This window comes from Loxodonta africana, chromosome 1 (genome assembly GCF_030014295.1).
Source record: "Loxodonta africana isolate mLoxAfr1 chromosome 1, mLoxAfr1.hap2, whole genome shotgun sequence".
In the NCBI taxonomy this organism is placed as follows: domain Eukaryota; kingdom Metazoa; phylum Chordata; class Mammalia; order Proboscidea; family Elephantidae; genus Loxodonta; species Loxodonta africana.
The window spans coordinates 69,226,125-69,243,158 of record NC_087342.1 but is presented as its reverse complement, the minus strand read 5'-3'; the positions used below and the strand labels follow the sequence as shown (position 1 = coordinate 69,243,158).

General features: G+C 42.6%; 1 protein-coding gene across 1 annotated transcript in view; it reads left to right on the top strand.

The window, feature by feature from the left end:
- Positions 1-15,069, top strand: part of GPLD1 (glycosylphosphatidylinositol specific phospholipase D1) — a 59,600-nt gene extending 44,531 nt beyond the window's left edge. Inside the window, exons 18-25 of the mRNA XM_003416440.3 lie at positions 753-894; positions 1,709-1,814; positions 1,894-1,987; positions 6,664-6,840; positions 8,316-8,476; positions 10,698-10,724; positions 10,849-10,899; positions 14,236-15,069. Of these exons, the coding sequence (XP_003416488.1) occupies positions 753-894; positions 1,709-1,814; positions 1,894-1,987; positions 6,664-6,840; positions 8,316-8,476; positions 10,698-10,724; positions 10,849-10,899; positions 14,236-14,322 (845 nt within the window). The 3' untranslated portion in view covers positions 14,323-15,069. The remainder of the gene's footprint in view (positions 1-752; positions 895-1,708; positions 1,815-1,893; positions 1,988-6,663; positions 6,841-8,315; positions 8,477-10,697; positions 10,725-10,848; positions 10,900-14,235) is intronic.
- The last annotated feature ends 1,965 nt before the right edge of the window (positions 15,070-17,034 follow it).

Sequence of the window (17,034 nt, the reverse complement as noted above, 5' to 3'; positions counted from 1 at the left end):
AGTCTGTCCTTTCGTGACAATTTTGCCAGCTTATCTTTATACCTTAAACCAAAAATATCCCCTGGAGTTTTCTTAAAACCAAACAATAGTCTAGCTTAACTAGTAAAACATGTCTTCCTTAAGCATTATGCTCCTTTAAGGTGTGGCTATATGGGATCAAACTGACCACAGCACCTTGAAAGATTAGATAGGAAACAGAGGGGCCCATAAGTTTATGTTAATGGAGGAGGAACAACTCAGAAAAGGGTGAGAATGGTTGGTTCCCAACTCCAAGAATGCAATAAATGTCACTGAATTGTACATGTAGAAATTGTTGAATCGGTATATGTTCTGCTGTATATATATTCTCAACAACAACAAAATAAGAAAAAAAAAAAAAAAAGTGGTCCTGTTTCTAGATCCAGATCTGAAGGGTGTCAGGGTTATTCTCATAGTCTCCTAACATAAGAATAGATGTCCTAAGGAGGCTTAGGACCAAAGGCTTGCCAGTAAGGCCCTGACAAGTCCACAGAAGGGGCTTTTTAAAATATTCTGTGGCCTTCACACCACAGATATGAGCTCTAGAAGTGTATTTCTTGAATGAAGTGTGAGATCCATTTCTGACATTGGGGTCAGCATGGGGGCGTATAAGAGTTTTGGCAAAAACTCAGCAGAAAGAATCCCAGTTTCTCATCAGCCTACACAAAAGCCCACTCTTTCCACTCCATTCGGCCTCCCATGTAAAGTAAAAGGGACTGGTTTCGCTTGTTTAGAAAAGCTGAGCGTGGAGGCAGCCGACTGGCTGGTGAGAGGCAAGGAGGACTTCGCCTGGTTCGGATACTCCCTCCACGGCATCAGTGTGAACAACAGGACTTTGCTATTGGTTGGGAGCCCGACCTGGAAGAACAACAGCAGGTGAGCATTGGTGTTGGAGCCCAGGGACCAGCAAGCCCAAGGAGTCAGTGACGGCTGCTTTGGAAACCCATTCAGTGTGGTGTTCAGAGAAAGAGGCTAGGAAATTCTTGCCCTTTGAGAAGAAGCTAAGGCACTGGCAAGTCTGCAAATTCTCCTGCCTAGAAGTTCAAAAACTAGGTAGATAAAAGATATCCCTATATTAGGTGTATGGGGACAATGGCAGTTCAGTGGTAGAATTCTTCCCTGCCATGGAGGAGACCCAGGTTCAATTCCTGTCCAGTGCACCTCACGCACAGCCATCACCCATCTGCCAGTGGAACCTTATATGGTGCTATAATGCTAAACAGGTTTCAGCAGAGCTTCTAGACTCAGGTGGAAGAGGAAGAAAGGCCTGGTGATTTTCCTCTGAAAATTCAGCCAGTGAAAACCCTATGCATCAGAACAGCCCACTCTGCAACCGATTATGGGGATGGCACAGGACTGGGCAACATTTCATCCCACCGTGCGTGAGGTCACCATGAGTTGGGGGCCAACTCAATGATAGCTAACAACAACAACGACAACATATTTGGTATAAATTGGGAGGCAGAATGGTACGTGTGGTATCTGGAAAACCTTGATGATGGGATTAACTCTGAAAGTACACACACTCCCATGCCTAGGATCTCAGGAACTGAGAGCAGGTGGGAGGCATGGGTGGGGGTGAGGTGCGTTCTCTTTCCTTGGACCTGGTTCAGGGCTGCTTGCCTCTCTGAATACCTCGCTGGCCTCTAATCCTGTGTCAGGCAGCTAAGCCCAGTATGCTTTGTTCCAGTCCAGGCAATTTATTCCACAAGTGGGATGAGAAACAAAACCTCGGAAGGGTGTATGGCTATTTCCCACCCAATTGTCAAAGCTGGTTTACGATTTCCGGAGACAAGGTATGGCAGCCCCTCCCCAGGAGTGCGGGCATGACAGAGCTTTCTTAGCTCTACAGTATTGATGTATTGCATTTCACAGGCGATGGGGAAACTGGGTACTTCCCTGTCCAGTGGCCATGTGATGCTGAATGGGACCTTGACCCAAGTGCTCCTGGTGGGGGCTCCGACTCGTGGTAAGTCAGTCACCATGACACTGCTTGCTTTTTTTCCCCTAACACGAGAAAGATTTATGTCTTGTTCATGTTGCATGTCTACTGTGGATGAACTGGAGGTTCTGCCGTGCCTGGTCATCACCCTGGATCCAGACTCATGTAGCAGGCATGTTCTGGAATGTTGCCATTCTCCATAATGGGGGGAAAGAGGAAGTGAGGGAGGCCAATCATGTACTGGGGTCTTAAAATTTCTACCCAGAACTGACCATGCCTGCTCATATTTCTTTGCCCAGAACACATGGTAATGCCAAATTATAAGGGAGAAGAGAAGTACTTTGCTTCCTTTTAGTTATGTGGTGCCTGGACCACGTCAAATAGGGTGAAAGTTACAGGATTTGAAGCCTTGGGTTTTTTTTTTTGTCTAAAATGTGTACGATAGTCCATTGCTTAATTTGCATCCTTAGGGAGATGAGGTGTTTTGAAATGCTGAAAATTTTAACATATGTCTCAATCCTTCCTTTTTAAATCCTGAGAATTAAAAAAAAAAAAAAAAACTTTTGATGAAATTATTCTAAATTATATAATATACTCCTCTGCTTTAATAGACTGGTGAATATTCGAGGTTTGGAAGTGGTAATTAATCACACCTCTTCCCCTCCCTGGTGCCTTTCAAACCATTTGAGAAATAGACTCCTGAATCATCCAGACAGATACCAAAATATGTGGTTTTAGAGAATAAATCTAGCTCGATTGGAGAATATGGATTAGATGGGCAGCCATATTCAGACTTCCTAATCCTTGCTCTCAAAATCTAGATTTTGGGCTAACTTCCCTGACAGAGAGCTTGTGTCTGCCTAGCAGACACACACTCATCAACCCCGGGAGAAGAGGCAGAGAGATGTGGACTTCGCCCTGCATCTAGAAGGCAGACCTGGCTGTGTCCCACGTGAGCTAACATGTGAAGTAGGACTAGAATGGATGTGTGCGTCCATCCTGCAGGTAGGGAGAGCCAGAGGGAGAACCCACACGTCCCTCCTCCTCCCTGTAGAAGGAGTGAGGCAGGGAGTGGACAGAGAGCTTCAATGTATTACTACAGCCCTGGCCTCTAGGTGGCATAAATGGCTTTGCGCTGGTCTTCTAACCTAAAGGTTGATGGATCCACTCCACCCAGTGGCATGGTAGAAGAAAGGCCTGGTTATCTGCTTCCATAAAGAAAGGCTGGTAATCTGCTTGATTACAGTCCAGAAGACCTTATGGAGCAGTTCTACCCTGTAACACATGGGGTTGCCATGAGTCGGAATTGACTCGATAGCAAATGGATTTGTTTTTTTCGGTCACTCCAGGGAGCTCAAGTTTCCTTTTAATGGAGCATGAGAAGAAGGGAATAAGGATTTTCTCTCATTTAAACGTTTCTTGGTGACTTTAGGCTGTCACCCTGAATATTAACTATTGTAGTTTATCAAAATACTGATTCTCTTAGGGGATATTGAGTTAGGTCAGATTTTTTACCCTTATGTTAAAGAGCCTCAGATTGTTGAGCTTTTAAAAGTACTGTTCTTGTTTCCTAGCTATTTTTCTAGCTGTTTTTTTCTTACGGCTATTGTGGGCTCTGTTTTGAGCCCCCAGTTGCTTCTAATTGACAGGGCAAAAGAGAAGGTTGACAAATTAGTAACCTCGGTTTTATACACGCTACTAAGTAGACACTGATGCAAGATTGTATCCACTTACTGGATATTGCCTATGAGTAAGCTGCTCAGCAGAGGACCACACACAGAAGCTGTTATCTTACTTTTGGAGCAGGTACTCATTTTTAAAATCATGGCTGTGCTCCACATGACTGAATTTACAGGCAAAAAATCTAAATACCTTTGTTTTGAATTTTTTCAAAATTTGTCCATTTAAAAACCGTTTATTGAGCGCTTGTGCTGCACCTGAAGTTCCTGGGTAGTGCAAACAGTTAACATGCTCAGCTGCTAACCAAAAAGTCGGAGGTTCGTGTCCATCTAGAGGTGCTTCAGAAAAAAGGTCTGGTGATCTACTTTGAAAAATCAGCCATGAAAACCTTATGGAGCTTGAGGCTGAGCCCCTGAAACTATTGCCCTGATATCACTTTTAAACCTTAGACTTTAAACCAAAACTATCCCTTGAAGTTTTCATTAAACCAAACAATAAAAAAAAATTGTTTAGCTTAATTAGTAAAAAATGTCTGCCTTCAGCATTTTAAAGAATCATCTATATGAGATCAAACTGACAACAGAAACTCCAAAGTTTAGATGAGAAGTTAGGGGGCAGTGAGTTTATGTTAATGGTGGTGGAATAATTTGGATGGTTGTACAACTTGAAGAATGTAATCAGTGTTGCTGAATTGTACATGCAGAAATTGTTGAATTGGTGTGTGTTTTGTTATGTATCTTTTCACCCAAAAAATTAAATTAAAAAACAAACACAACCCTGCGGAGCACAGTTCTACTCTGACACACATGAAGTCACCATGAGTGGGAATCAACTTCACAGCAGCTGATTACTGATGTGCTGAAGCAAGCTAGGTACAGTGGGCAGAAGGACTAAGATATGGCCCCATTGCTTATGGAGCTGACAGCCTGGTGCAAGAGACAAACAAGTGACCAGATAATCATGCTACCCTACCCTGTTGTCAGTACTAGGCTGGCCCTAGGTAGAGTGTGTTATAGGAGCATCTAGCAGGGTCTGTGTCTTTTAGGTATCTAGTGCTGCTACAACATAAATAGCAGAAGTGGGTGGATTTAACAAACAGAAATTTATTTCCTCACAGTTTAGGAGACTACAAGTACGAATTCAGGGCACAGGTTCTAGGGGAAGCCTCTCTCTGTCGGCTCTGGGGGAAGGTCCTTATTGCTTAGCTCCTTGGTGATCTTCATGTGGGATGACATCTGTCTGCTCCCATCTCTGCTTGCTCCTGTCATAATCTGCTCTTTTTATATCTCAAAGGTGATTGACTTAAAACATGCCTTACACTGATATGGCCTCTTTAGCAACCAAGAAAACCCATTCACAAATAGGATTATAACCACCAGTATAAACCAAACCAAAGCATTGCCATTCACTTGATTCCAACTCATAGTGACCCTATAGTAAAGAATAGAACTGCCCCATAGGGTTTCCAAGGAGCACCTGGTGGATTCAAACTGCTGACCTTTTGGTTAGCAGCTGTAGCTCTTAACCACTATGCCGCCAGGGTTTCCAAGCCACAGGTATAAGGGTTAGGATTTACAACACATATTTTGGGGGGACACAATTCAATCCCTAACAGATACTTACTCTTGATCAGGGAGGTTTGGAAAGGCTGCATAGAGGAGGTGACACCTGAGCCAGATTCTCAAGGATGAGCAGGAGTGAGCTGGCAGAGAAGTGGGCACAGGGGAGAGCAGGAGGTGTGGGGGAAGGGCTGTCTACTGCAGGCAGAGAGGACACCATGTTCAAAGCCCTAGATTTAAGAAATAGAATGGCCTTAATGGACCACATCTACCATGGCCTCCACCAGACTGAGTCCAGTACAGCTAGATGGTGCCTGGCTGTCACCACTGACTGCTCTGACAGGGATTACAATAGAGGGTCCTGGACAGGGCTGAAGAAAAATGTAGAACAAAATTCTATCTCGAAAAAGAAAGACCAGACTTGCTGGCCTGACAGAGACTGGAGAAACCCTGAGAGTATGGCCCCCAGACACACTATCAGCTCAGTGATGAAGTCACTCCTGAGGTTCACCCTTCAGCCAAAGATTGGACAGGCCCACAAAACAAAAGGAGACTAAAGGGGCACACTAGCCCTGGGGCAGGGACTAGAAGGCAAGAGGGGACAGGAAAGCTGGTAATAGGGAAGCTAAGGTTGAGAAGGGAGAATGTTGACACGTTGTGGGGTGGTTAACCAATGTTGTAAAACAGTATGTATACTAACTGTTTAATGAGAAACTAGTTTGTTCTGTAAACCTTCATCTAAAGTAAAATAAAATAAAAATGATTTAAAAAAAGAAATAGAACGACCTGTGGTTTAAATTCATTATGGGTAAAGTGTGGACGAAAAGGGGGAAGTGGCCCAAACAATACTAGAGATATAAATAGGAGTCACATTGAGTAGGGCCTTGTCAGGAGTTTGAACTTCACCCAAAGGGTTGTAAGTTAGGACAGAGGCATAGTAGATTCATGATGTAAAAGAAAAAAGAAGATGATTGTATGGAAAATGTACCAAAAAAAACAAAAAAAAAAACAAAACAGAGAGTATAAAACTGAAAGAAGGACTGCCTGTTTCATGTGATATCTCTGAGTTTATCCAGTGTATGAGCCTCAGTGTACAAGCTAGTTGGGCCTTCCTAACGTCAGAGATGACCAGCACTAAACCTGGCTATCCTGTATGATTTTGAGTGCTTTGTATTCCTTGTGGAGTCCTGGTGACGCAGTGATTAAGAGTTTGGCTGCTAATCAAAAGGTCAGCAGTTCGAATCCACCAGCTGCTCATTGGAAACCCTATGGGGCAGTTCTACTCTGTTCTATAGGGTTGACTAAGAGTCGGAATCAACTCAATGACAACCAGTTTTTTGGGGGCATCCCTTGCTGGTATACAAACATGAAGCAAGAATATAATTCTACTCAGTGCTTTACCTCTTATCTTTATTCTTGTGATGCCAACGGGTGTTTCTGATTTATTACTCTGGTTCCTTTCAGATGTTGTGTCTAAAATGGTGTTCCTGACCATGACCTTGCACCAAGGTGGAAATGCTCGGATGTATGAAATAACAGGGGATGCCCAGCCTGCTCTGCTCAGCACCTTCAGTGGGGACCGCCGCTTCTCTCGATTTGGTGGAGTTCTACACCTGAGCGATCTGGATAATGACGGCTTAGGTAGGAAAGGAACAGTGCCTTTAGCAGTAGAATTGAGTCCCTTTACCAATGGACCAGTTCCTTAATTAGATCATCTAGGCTCTGCCCTCATAATTGACGGCCCAGTGGCCCAAGGGCCTTTAAGTAGATTTTGAATCAGATAAGACCAGAACTGGAATTTACAGCATGAGTGAACATTTGAAGGTGGTAACATTTGTTGCCTGTATCTCTATGCCCACCCATCTGTCAGTTCATCTGTCTTAGTTATCTAGTGCTGCTATAACAGAAATACCACAAGGGATGGCTTTAACAAAGAGAAATTTATTTCTTCACAGTAAAGTAGGCTAAAAGTCCAAATTCGGGGTGTCAACTTCAGGGGAAGGCTTTCTGTCTCTGTCGACCTTCCCCCAGACTAGGAGCTTCTCTGTGCAGGGACCCCGTGTAAAAAGGACATGCTCTGCTCCTGGCATTGCTTTCTTGGTGGTATGAGGTCCCCCCTCTCTGCTGGCTTCACTTTCCTTTTATCTCTTGTAAAATAAAAGGTGATGCAGGCCACACTCCAGGGAAATTCCCTTTACATTAGCTCAGGGATAAGACCTGGTAAGGCTGTTACAATCCCACCCTAATCCTCTTTAACATAAAATTACAATCACAAAATGGAAGACAACCACAGAATACTGGGAATCATGGCCTAACCAAGTTGATACACACATTTTTGGGGGGACATAATTCAATCCATGACATTGCCGTATTGTGGTGGCTTGTGTGTTGCTGTGATGTTGGAAACTGTGCTACTGGTATCTCAAGTTCAGTGGTGGCCAGGCTTCAGTGGAGCTTCCAGACTAAGACAGACTAGGAAGAAAGGCCGGGTGATCTACTTTCAGTAATGAGCCGGTGAAAACTGCTCCAAACAGAATATTGTCCAATGTAGTTGGAAATTACTCAAAATACACAGTGGCTGCAACAGTGGAGTGGAACATACCAACAATTGTGAAGATGGCGCAGGACCAGGCAGCATTTCATTCTTTTACAGTACATGGGGGTCACTATGAGTCGGAGCAGACTTGACAGCAACTAACAATCACAACAGCCTCTATGCTTTATGGAACCTTAGCATCGTTCATGTCAGTTGTTATTGATGAATGATGAAATAGGCAACAAAAGTCTTTGACTCTATCAGGGTGAAATCAGAGTAGACTTTTCAAAGGACACATTGATATTATTTGTGGGAGGTTAGTTTAGGATCTACTAGTGGAACAATGGAAAAGATGACCAAAAAAAAAAAACAAAAACCCTTGCTATTGAGTCAATTCCGATTTATAGAGACCCTATAGGCCAGAGTAGAACTACCCCATCGGGTTTCCAAGGAGGGACTGGTGGATTCAAACTGCGGACCTTCTGGTCAGCAGCTAACCTCTTAACCACTACACTACCAGGGCTCCAAAAAGATGAAGTGAGGGATTATTATGTTTCCTTCTGTCTCTTGTTGTTTACAGATGAAATCATCATGGCAGCCCCACTGAGGATATCTGATGTAACCTCTGGACTGATTGGGGGGGAAGATGGCCGCGTTTATGTATATAATGGCAAACACACCACCCTTGGTGACGTGACAGGAAAATGCAAATCATGGATCACTCCATGTCCAGAAGAAAAGGTAAAGTGTTGTCCTACAAAGTTCTATACTGTATGGGAAAGGACCACTACTTGCTGATTCCTTGTTAACTCATGCTCACCGTAAAGCTCTTGCACTTTTTATCTGAGCTGGGGATCCCAGGGTCAGGACACAATCACTTGCCCTCGTTTTGTAGGCTCGAGCCACCTGTGTTCTTGCAGTTCTGTAGCATTTGCCCCCATAATTAAGTACAGTTGGTACATAATTAAGTACACTTTGGTCCCTAGGCACAGCCTGCCACTGCTTGGTTAGGAGCCACAGCAGAAGAAAGGAAACAGGTCACAGCCACTAGAGTTGCATTAAAATGTCCCCTCTTTTGTTTCCTGTTTCATGATTTACTTTATTCCTTTTCTCAGGTGGATTCCCTTAAATTTCCTGGGGCTATCACGCTTACCCATTATTATTATTTGGGGGTGGCATTATTTTTTTAAACTTACCATATACCATACCCGTTGCCATCGAGCCAATTCTGACTCATAGTGACCCTATAGGGCAGAGTAGAACTGCCCCGTAGAGTTTCCAAGGAGTGCCTGGTGGATTTGAACTGCCAGCCTCTTGGTTAGCAGCTGTAGCACTTAACCACTACGCCATGAGGGTTTCCTTTTTAAACTTAAAAATGATTATTTTTTTAAATTGCAAAATTAATGAAAGTTTATTGTGGAAATTTTAGAAAATGCATCAAGTACAAAGAACAGAATTAAAAATCACCTACCTAGAACCCACTAAGCAATGATAATGCCTGTTAACATCTTGATGCGTATACTTCCAGCATTTTTTTTTCCTATGAATTTAATTGCTACCACTTATTATGCATCCGAGGAGGTCTGGTGGTGCAGTGGTTAGGTGCTTGGCTGCTAACCAAATAGCTGCTTGCACTCACCAGCCACTCTGCAGGAGAAAAAACCTGGCGATCTGCTCCCATAAAGATTACAGCCTAGGAAACCCCTTTGGGGCACTTCTACTCTGTCCTATAGGGTTGCTATGCGTCCATATCAACTCTACGGCACACAACAACAACAACATTTTGCTTTACACTGTGTCTAGCTCTCAGCCAACCATCTTATATGCATTTAATTTACACGTCAAAGCTAATAAATTGGTTTTATGCCCATTTACAGCTAGAGATGGAAGATCAGAGAGGTAATTTGTTCAAGGGCACACTGGTAAGAAATGGCAGAACGAGGATTTGAACCAAGATCTGAATCTAAAGCTCACTCTTAACCACTACACTATGTGTGTGTGTGTCTTTTTATTAGCAATTTGTGATCATATTTTCATGATTTTGTTAACAGTTTTATAACCTGATTTTTTGTTTACCCTAAAAATATATCAAGAATATTTTTCTAGGTCATCCTAAATTCTTATGCAATATGATATTTACTGGCTCCCAAGTATTTTGTCTAGGGATAAGCCATGGTTTAGCCATCGCTTAAGTGGCTGTTATTAGGCACTTAGGCCACCTTCCATTTTCACTATTCTAAATAATGATATGGTGAATATTTACATACAAACATTATTACAAATGTGATTTTTTTTTCTGAGCTAAATTCCTAGAAGTGGCATTTCTGGAGTCAAAGGGCATGCATTTTTTTAAGGCTACTTGGGAAGTGTCTTAGTCATCTAGTGCTGCTATAACAGAAACACCACAAGTGGATGGCTTTAACAAAGAGAAGTTTATTTTCTCATGGTAAAGTAGGCTAAAAGTCGAAATTCAGGGTGTCAGCTCCAGGGGAAGGCTTTCTCTCTCTGTCCGCCTTCTCATCAATCTTCTCGCAGAGCTTCTCTGCACAGGGACCCCAGGTCCAAAGGACATATTCTGCTCCTGGCACTGCTTTCTTGGTGGAATGAGGCCCACCCCCCCAGCCCCCCAACCCCGTCTCTCTGCTCTCTTATTTCTTTTATATCTCAAGAGATTGCCTCAGGACACAATCCAATCTTGGAGATTGAGTCCTGCTTCAATCCTCCCTCATTAACGTCGTAGAGGCAGGATTTACAATTTATAGGAAAATCACACCATACTGGGAATCATGGCCCAGCCAAACTGATACACACATTTTTGGGGAGACATAATTCAATCGATGACAGGAAGTGTAGAAAAATATACACACTCACTAGTGTAAAGGTATAATTAAAATTCATTAAAAAAAAACCATGAATCCTAATAACATTAATAGTCTCCCTTTCCCCCTTTTTTTTCTCTCAGGCCCAATATGTATTGACTTCGCCTGAAGTAAGTACCTCCTAGAGGATTCAAGAATGAGGAATTATAAAACATGCCTCTTCCCCTTGCTTTAAACTAGTAAACTACTATGGTGAGTTCTCAAAAGGCCATTAACAGACAATATGTTTTACAGGCGAGCTCAAGGTTTGGGAGCTCTATTATCACTGTGAGGTCAAAGGAAAAGGTGAGTTACAAGCACTGCGTTTCTTTGATGTTTATATATGTTCTGAGGCTGAGATTTGGTGAAAATCTTACTTTATTTGCTTATATTTTAGATATTGTTTTTATAATTCCATTATAAATTAAACCATAAACCATTCACTTATTTAATGATATTGTATAGAGCTGTGCTAGTCTATGAGAGATATAAACAGAAGATAAAGACTCTGCTCTTGAGGCAAACTAAGATGTATACACAAGGGAAATTAAATAAAATGCAAATTGATACAGGAGTAAATGCTAAATAGTGTGAAAAGTAAGTATAACGGTGGTATGAAGGACTGGGGAAGCCTTCATACATATAGACTATGATAACCAGGTCTACTGAGGGTCATCAAAAAAGAGGAAGACCCTCAATGAGATGGATTAACACAGTGGCTGCAACAACGGGCTCAAACACAGCAATGATTATGAGGATGACACAGGACCAGGCGGTGTTTCCTTTTGATGTACATAGGGTTGCTATGAGTTGGAATTGACTCAACGGCATCAAACAACAGCAACCAAGACTACAGGAGTCCAGTGGTGGTTCGGTGGTAAAATTATTGCCTTTCATGTGGGCGACCTAGGTTTGGTTCTCAGCCAGGGCACCTCAAGCACAGTCACCACCCGTCTGTCAGTGGAGGCTTGCATGTTGCCATGACAGGTTTCAGCAGAGCTTCCAGACTAAGACACAGTAGGAAGAAAGACCTGGAGATCTACTTCTGAAAATCCTATGGATCATGGGTCCGATCTCATTGTTCACAGGGTTGCCATAAGTTGGGGGTGTACTCGATGGCTGCTAACAACAACCAGGTCTATAAGACTTGTTAAGTGCTATGGAGGAGACCTGGTGGAGCAGTTGTTAAGCGCTCAGCTGCTAACTGAAAGGTTGGCGGTTTGAACCCACTAGCTGGTCCAAGGGAGAAGGATGTGGCAATCGACTTCTGTAAAGATTACAGCCTTGGAAACTCTGTGGGCTAGTTCTAACTGTCCTGTAAGGTCACCATGAATCGGAATCCACTCCACGGCGATGGTTTTGCTTTAGGTTTTTAAGCACTTGGACTGTGCTCCAGCTTCTATGAATTGTAGTGAAATTGCCCTCTGGTGGCCAACATTTCAAGTGGCTTTTGCTAACCCATTTACTTACCTGATGGCAAAAATCTAGGGTTAATCACCCATAAAAACCCACTGCTGTGGAGTCCATAGGAAACCCTGGTGCCGTAGTGGTTAAGTGCTACGGCTGCTAACCAAAGGGCCAGCAGTTCAAATCCGCCAGGTGCTCCTTGGAAACTCTACGGGGCAGTTCTACTCTGTCCTATAGGGTCGCTATGAGTTGGAATCGACTCGACGGCACTAGGTTGTTGGGGTGGAGTCCATTCTGACTCATAGCGACCCTACAGGATAGAGTAGAACTGCCCCATAGAGTTTCCAAGGCTGTAAATCTTTACAGAAGCAGACTGCCACATATTTATCCTGAAGAGTGGCTGGTGGGTTCCAAATGCTGATTTCTTGGGTAGTAGCCCACAGCCACTAGGGCTCCCAACAAAAAAACAGATTATTAATGTAAACACCGTATTTTTACACAAATATCATGCTCTTTCTAAGTTTGTCTGCCAATGCACCCCCCCCCACCCGCCAGGTAGTTTCATAAGAGCAATATGATAATTTTTTTACAGCAAGGTGTAAAATACTGACCATAGGGTCAGTATTAGTCGGAATCGACTTGATGGCAATGGGTTTGATTTGGTTTTTAATTACAGTTCACTTGCAATAACAAAATTACTTCACTTTCTCAACACATACCTGAGAGATACTGAAGCATTGAGTGCAAAGATAAATCAGACTTTATATTTAAAAAGTGGACAAGGACAACCTGTGAATCATTAGGGATGGCCTTTTACTGAAACTTGAGTAAAAATTATGTTTTCAAAGACTACTTTTCCTTTCTAGGACATATGAGCATTAAGTAATGAAATTGTTATTAGCAATTCAGCTAGAATTAGGACTTAGCGCTTAAATGGTGCTGCTACCTCTCCTGGGGCCGCTTAGAGCCAGCTGGGACCTCGCCAGAGCAGCAACTAGTGAGTGTGTGTTATACTGGGCATCAGAGGGGTAGAAACCTGAGATGTGATCCCTGCCCCAGGCTTGTATAGTCTAACTACATGCCCATAGATCATCTAGTCAGTATATGATGACCAAGAGCCAAAGGAGGCCAGAGGCAACTGCAGCGGAAGCCTATGCTAGTGGTCAGGGAAGGCCTGGGGAGCCCATGGGGCTGGGCTGGATATGGACAGATGAGAAGACTGACGAGGCAGGGAGAAGGTACAAAGTGAGGGAGGATTTGATTTTAGGAATGACTGTAGTTTGATCAGGGAATGCTGGGGAGACTAGCTCATGGTCAAACTCCAGGCAAATTTAGTAAATGAATAATACCGTAAATAAGAGGAAACCCTGGTGGTGTAGTGGTTAAGAGCTCAGCTGCTAACTAAAAGGTTGGCAGTTTGAATCCACCAGTTGCTCCCTGGAAACTCAATGGGGCAGCTCTACTCTGTCCTATAGGGTCACTATGAGTTGGAATTGACTTGACGGCAGTGGGTTTTGGTTTGGGATAAATAAGAGAAGAAATGACTATTTGGCTCATTACACTAAAAAAAAAAAAAAAAAAAAAATCAAGTTTAGATTTCCTGATTCAGAATTAAATCAATGAGAAACTGTTTCCTCAGGTTAGTTGCTTCATGGTCATATCCTGCTTCTGACCAAAACACAATCAGACAGTTAGATTAACTACATTTCATCTGCCAGCTTTGATTCAGAATAACTTTTGGCAGTTTTCAAAAATCAAACCCAACCTCCAAATGTGAAGATTTGTCCCCATTGAAATGTCTAAAACTTGTACCTGGTTTTGAAGGCAATTCTGCAAGTCGATTCCTAAAACCTTTCCAGTGGCAGGGGCAGTAGGAGGTGGTGTTGAGCACCATTGAGAAAGCCAGCCCCTTGTGGCTCATTACGCCAGCTGTGCTGTCCAGGTTGCACCACAGCCAGAATACTGGAACAAGCATGTAACCGTGGACACTTCCTTTATTGCCTATGTGCCAGAGAAGGGATTGGGATGAAATTCCTCAGCTGCATTTTCTGAACCTATGGGTCTGAGAAAGTGGTATTTCAACAAAGGGAAAGAAGGATTTAAGTTTAAGCCACAGAGTCTATTTAGTGTCTTACTCACTTTAAATCTCCAGTGTTTACTATGATGCCTATAGTAGGAATTTACCAGATGTTATCAGTGAATAATGAATTTTGTCTGTATTGTGTCCCCCAACAGAACCAAGTTGTCGTTGCTGCTGGAAGAAGTTCTTTGGGAGCCCGACTCTCTGGGGCGCTTCACATCTATAACCTTGGCTCAGATTAAAAGATTTTACTGTTTTCCTAATCTGCCCCTCCCTCCCTATGCTGAGTCCTCTCCAGGGTGAGAGTTCTGGTGGACAGTGACACACCCAGTAGTGATGGTGGATCTGAGTAGAGGCGGGGCTCCCAGGAGCCGAGACACTACCCCAAAAATACCCAGTGCCGTCGAGTCAATTCAGAGACACCACTACAGCCAGTTAAATTATATGGCAACCACCAGAGTATGTGAAACAGGAGACGCTCTGGTGACTCAAGTCCCCTTCCACAACTTGCTTCCTTTACATCTAAACCTTCTTTCCTCCCCTAATAGCTCATTGTCTGTGCACAGACCTCTTGTACAACCCATTTCCCCCTCCACACAAATACCTATCATGTCCTTTCGATGCCTGGAAAGGCCTCTCTGGTTATCTCTTAGGAAAGTCTCTGTACACAATTCCTCCTAAAAACATCCTTCTTTTATTGGTGACCCATCCCAAAGTGTAAAAGAAAGCATTGTATACAGAAATAACATTGGGGAAGCAGGAGAAACAGTACAGCAAAGAATATGTATAGATGATAACTTAAAAAAAAAAAAAACAACTCGTTGCTGTCAAATCGATTCTGACTCATAGCAACACTGCAGGACACAGTAGCACTGCCCACAAGGCTTTCCAAGGAGCAGCTGGTGGGTTCAAATTGCAGACCTTTTGGTTAGCAGCCAAGCTCTTAACCACTCCACCACCCAAAATTACCTGTGAATGATTTTGTTCTTAATGAGGGTTATCAATCACATTTTCAATGTTTTATATGGTGAAGGATAAATATAAATAGTAAAACTTTATCACCTTTCTCAGCTTTCTAATGTTTTTGCAGAGATGGCTGTTTTAACACGACATCAACCTAGAACTGAGACTTTCCACTAGCTAGAAGTCATACCAAGAAGGCCCTTTGTTGTGTTAAAAGCCAAAACCAAACCCACTGTCATCAACTCCACTCATAGCAACTCTATAAGACAGAGTAGGACTGCCCCATAGCATTTCCAAGGAGTGCCTGCTGGATTCAAACTGCCAAGCTTTTTGGTCAGCAGCCGTAGCTCTTAACCACTAACCCACCAGGGTTTCCTCTGTTGTTGTTAGGTTGCCACAACTGCACCAGCAGGACTAGAGAAAGGAGAGCTATCTGGCCTAAGCTGAAGGCTACCAACTGGGTAAGGGACCAAGAGGAGTAAAGCAGGCCTTGGCCTCACTTGTCCCTGGGCTGCTTTAGCAGGGGGATTTCATCTGCCAGTCCTGCAGTGTGGCACGCATTTAAGGAAAATAAATGTTTCAAGTTTACTAATACTTTGTGAACATAGCAAGTCTGCATTATTATCTGGAGATATCGGGAAAAATGAAATGGAAAAAATAGTTTTAACTAGTTCATTTTGTGTCTATCAGGGAAGCACTTCAGACACTCGTGAAATGATACTAAAAGCAGGAAAAAATAATAAATGACAACAGTCCTCTCAGCTTCTCTAGAGGCAGAGTAGAGACTGGTGGAAGAGGACAGGGAGAAGAACCTAGCTGAAGGACAGAAGTTAAATGAGATCAAGAAAAAGCCACTAGGGTTAAAACTGTGAGCATAAAGTGAGTATATGGAGGAAAACAGTCTAAACAGGTACCGAGCTAGCACCTCTGGATGTCTCATGGGACTACCATGTCCTTGTTAAAGGGAGGGTGCTACCTGCAAGGTTCACTATGGCACAGCAAAAAGGACATAACATCACTTGATTTTGTCTGTGTAGCAATTACTGGCAGCTCAACCTATTGGAAGAATTATTTTTAATGAAAAGGAAGTTTATTTTTAGGGGACCAGAAATTAGTTAACTATATTCACTTAAGTAGAACAAACTGATGACGCTGACATTGTATTTTAATAAAGGTGTTTCTCTCAGATACTAAATCTATTAGACGGATGCATACTTTCATATTGCATATTTATTATTATGATTCACCAAATGATAGGGCCTGTGTGTGAACATACTTACCTGAGGATTTGTTTCTCAATGCCTGCACGTAACAGATACCAAGTACCAGGTGGAGAAGGCTAAAACCTATATAGCCGAAAGCAAATTTTCACGTTTATAGGTTATTTAACCACAGCAACCTCACAGTCAAAAATCATATAAAACTGTACTTCTACTACTGAAGGTCAACTATATGGTGAACATGTAAAAACCAGGCACAGAGAAAAATTAATATGTGATAGGCTACTATATTATCCCAATATAAGTGGATTATAGGTTCATTCCATGAAGTGTTAACTATAGTTCTAAGCATTGATTCTGAAATGCTTAACAATAATTAAAATGGACTGCCCCGTAGGGTTAGGATTTCTCATTAACACAAAACTGAACTCACACAACAGTTCAAGTCAAGCTTATCTTTATTTCAAGACATTAGAAGACATTTACATACTTGTACTTTTTGCCTTTCTACTATCTGTATGTAGTAGACCAGAATTGTTTTATGCCATTTGTATTATAGCCCTAAGAGACGAAATGTGATTTGAAGTGAGCTTGGGAACAGAATTCAGGTGTCTGGATTCCCTACTCTATGCACCACCCATTAGATGCCCTCTGTAGGTACAACTAAAGCAATGAAAATAAGCCCCGAAGTTCAATATTTTGAACATTAAGCGTAATTCCAGAAAATGAAAATCCAAAACCAAACCAAACTCGTTGCTGTTGAGTCAGTGC